The sequence below is a fragment of the Penaeus monodon genome, chromosome 17, assembly GCF_015228065.2.
Source record: "Penaeus monodon isolate SGIC_2016 chromosome 17, NSTDA_Pmon_1, whole genome shotgun sequence".
Lineage (NCBI taxonomy): Eukaryota > Metazoa > Arthropoda > Malacostraca > Decapoda > Penaeidae > Penaeus > Penaeus monodon.
In genome coordinates this window covers 36,012,344-36,014,843 of record NC_051402.1, presented here as the reverse complement: position 1 = coordinate 36,014,843, position 2,500 = coordinate 36,012,344, and the positions used below count along the sequence as shown (strand labels likewise).

At 40.0% G+C, this 2,500-nt stretch overlaps 1 protein-coding gene across 1 annotated transcript in view; it reads left to right on the top strand.

Annotated features, from left to right (window-relative positions):
• The window catches only part of LOC119583707 (ficolin-1-like), an 11,621-nt gene that overhangs the window by 8,064 nt on the left and 1,057 nt on the right, over positions 1-2,500 (top strand). The window contains exons 4-5 of the mRNA XM_037932352.1: positions 53-260; positions 436-541. Coding sequence (XP_037788280.1) covers positions 53-260; positions 436-541 — 314 coding nt within the window. The remainder of the gene's footprint in view (positions 1-52; positions 261-435; positions 542-2,500) is intronic.

Below are 2,500 nucleotides of genomic sequence, written 5' to 3'. Positions count from 1 at the left end.
CCACTCACAGACAAGGGCCCGACCGCTCATGTTACCCTGCCTTGCCCCCCAGGTCGCGCCGCCGGGCATGGGGCCTCGGGAGGTGGCGTGCGACCAGCAAATGGACGGCGGCGGGTGGACAGTCGTCCTGGCGCGGCGCCCCCCGTCGACCCCTCGCCACCACGCCTTCCACGAGTCCCGAGTGCCCAGGATAGAATTTAACACGACATGGGGCGAATATAAGAAGGGTTTCGGCGACCCTCGAGGGGAATTCTGGCTGGGTGAGGCGTCCCTAAGGGTGTTCTCAGAGTTTACGCGAGATATACGCTGAGCTTTTGAAGCCTTAATCACATCATCATATAATAGCTCTTTTCCTTCAATATGATTTTCATGATTTTTTTTAAGGATCCAAGCCCCTTTAACAGTATGGACGATAAAAGCCTTTCATTTCACCAGGTAACGAAGTCCTCCACGCACTCACGCGCGATGTCCCGCACCAAGTCCACGTCCACCTCACCGACTGGGACGGCAACACCGCCTCCTCCACCTGGGACTACTTCAGGCAAGTCATCTGTGGCTTTCTTTGATAGATCGCATTGCAGGCGGAACGTAGGTGTTGTGTCAAATGAAAAACAAGTTTTATTGGGAAGTTTTCATATTAATAAATGCTAAGAAGCCCAATCCTCCACGAATATTGCATTACATTTAGGTAAATCAAGACTGCTAGATTTGTTGTTTATCAAAAAATATTCAATATGGTATATTATAAACATGGAACGGCTTATGTCTGGCGTCGCGGATGCGTCGGAAGTTTAAGAAATGGGTCGTGAGTGTAAAAAAACTGGGAACCAGTTTACTGTACTCTACATATCATTCTAGTATCTATTATTATTATTATTATTATTATATTATTATTATCATTATTGTTGTTGTTGTTTGTATTGCCATCATCATTACTACCATCATCATTATCATTATTATGATTATTAATGGTGTTATTTGTATTGTCATCATCATTACTATCATTATTATTAATATTATCATCATCATCATCCTTATCTTTATCATTTTCATCTTTACAATTACAACAACTACCTACCACTACTTCTGCTACTGCTGCTGCTGCTGTTGCTATTCATATTATTGTTACTACTACGACGGCTACTGTTATTACCACTCTAACCGCTAGAGATCATCACTGAATCTCCTGCGTGTCGTCATTACCTTCCCATGCGTTAATGTTTAATGGTGGGGCCGCAGTGGAACAAGGAGTTGGGTGCAATTTGTTCTCTTCGATCACTCCCTGTTAAAACACTAAAACTCTTCTGAAACCCGCGATTCACATGGCGATTCACCGGTCAGTACAATCAAGCAGCGCCACGGGATTAGGAAAGTTTTATGGTCCGAAGGGCAGTTTTATACGACAAGTAATTACTCTTTAACGATTCCGAGAAATAGCGTCCCACTGCAGTTGTTCGACACTTCAGGAAGTTTTGAAGTGGTATCAAAACTAACTAACTAACTCTCTCTCTCTCTCTCTCTCTCTCTCTCTCTCTCTCTCTCTCTCTCTCTCTCTCTCTCACTCACTCACTCACTCACTCACTCACTCACTCACTCACTCACTCCTCTCTCTCTCTCTTTCTTTCTTTCTTAAAACAGGATATAAAAAAAACCCGGAGAGATTCACTCTCTCTGGGCGGTACAGATAATCTCACTTTGAATTACAGAATAAATGTACAGCAGAGAGAACAAGGTGCAGGTGGTACCATCAGCTCCTTGGTATGGATGTAGGAAGCAACTTCAAAATCAAATGGTTACTCGTTCTGTCTGCCAGTTCAGAAAGAATGTAGTCGTAGCTATTAATGGTGTATGATAATTCAGGCAAAAAGATGCAGCAGTATTTTCAATATTTGTTGGTTCAGAATGGAAGGAAAGGATGAATTTTCAGTTATATTTAGATGGTATTCAATTATATTTTTTATATATCTAGCCATATATATGATACCTTCGTTCACCGTTTTTACTTAAAGTTTTTTTTTAATTCTAATTAATGTTAATGCCACTTGTAAAATGAATTACTACATTCCAATAATTATCAGATACCTTCTGGATATAAAAACATTTAGTTAAATTTTAAGATACCGTGGTGATAACTTTTTTTTTTTTTTTTGACAAGTTCCGTTTTTTTTTTCCTTTCTTTCTTTCTTTCTTTTTCTTTCGGTTTCATGCTTTGGGTAATTTCATCTTTAAATGATCTAAGCAATCTGGTCTATATCTATACTCGTTATGTGGTTTAATCTTGGGAGTAAAAATGTGAGAAAAAGTTGTTAATGTATCACTGGCAGTACATGTGCCGGATAAAGTGTTATTATTGATTCTATTAATCTTGCTACTATACTACTACTACAGCAGTTATTACCCTGCTATGGTTGCTGCTACAACTACCCTTTTAATGTCTATCTTCAATAACATAATTTTTCGCATCCCCATTATCATCAACATAACCATCACTATCATCACC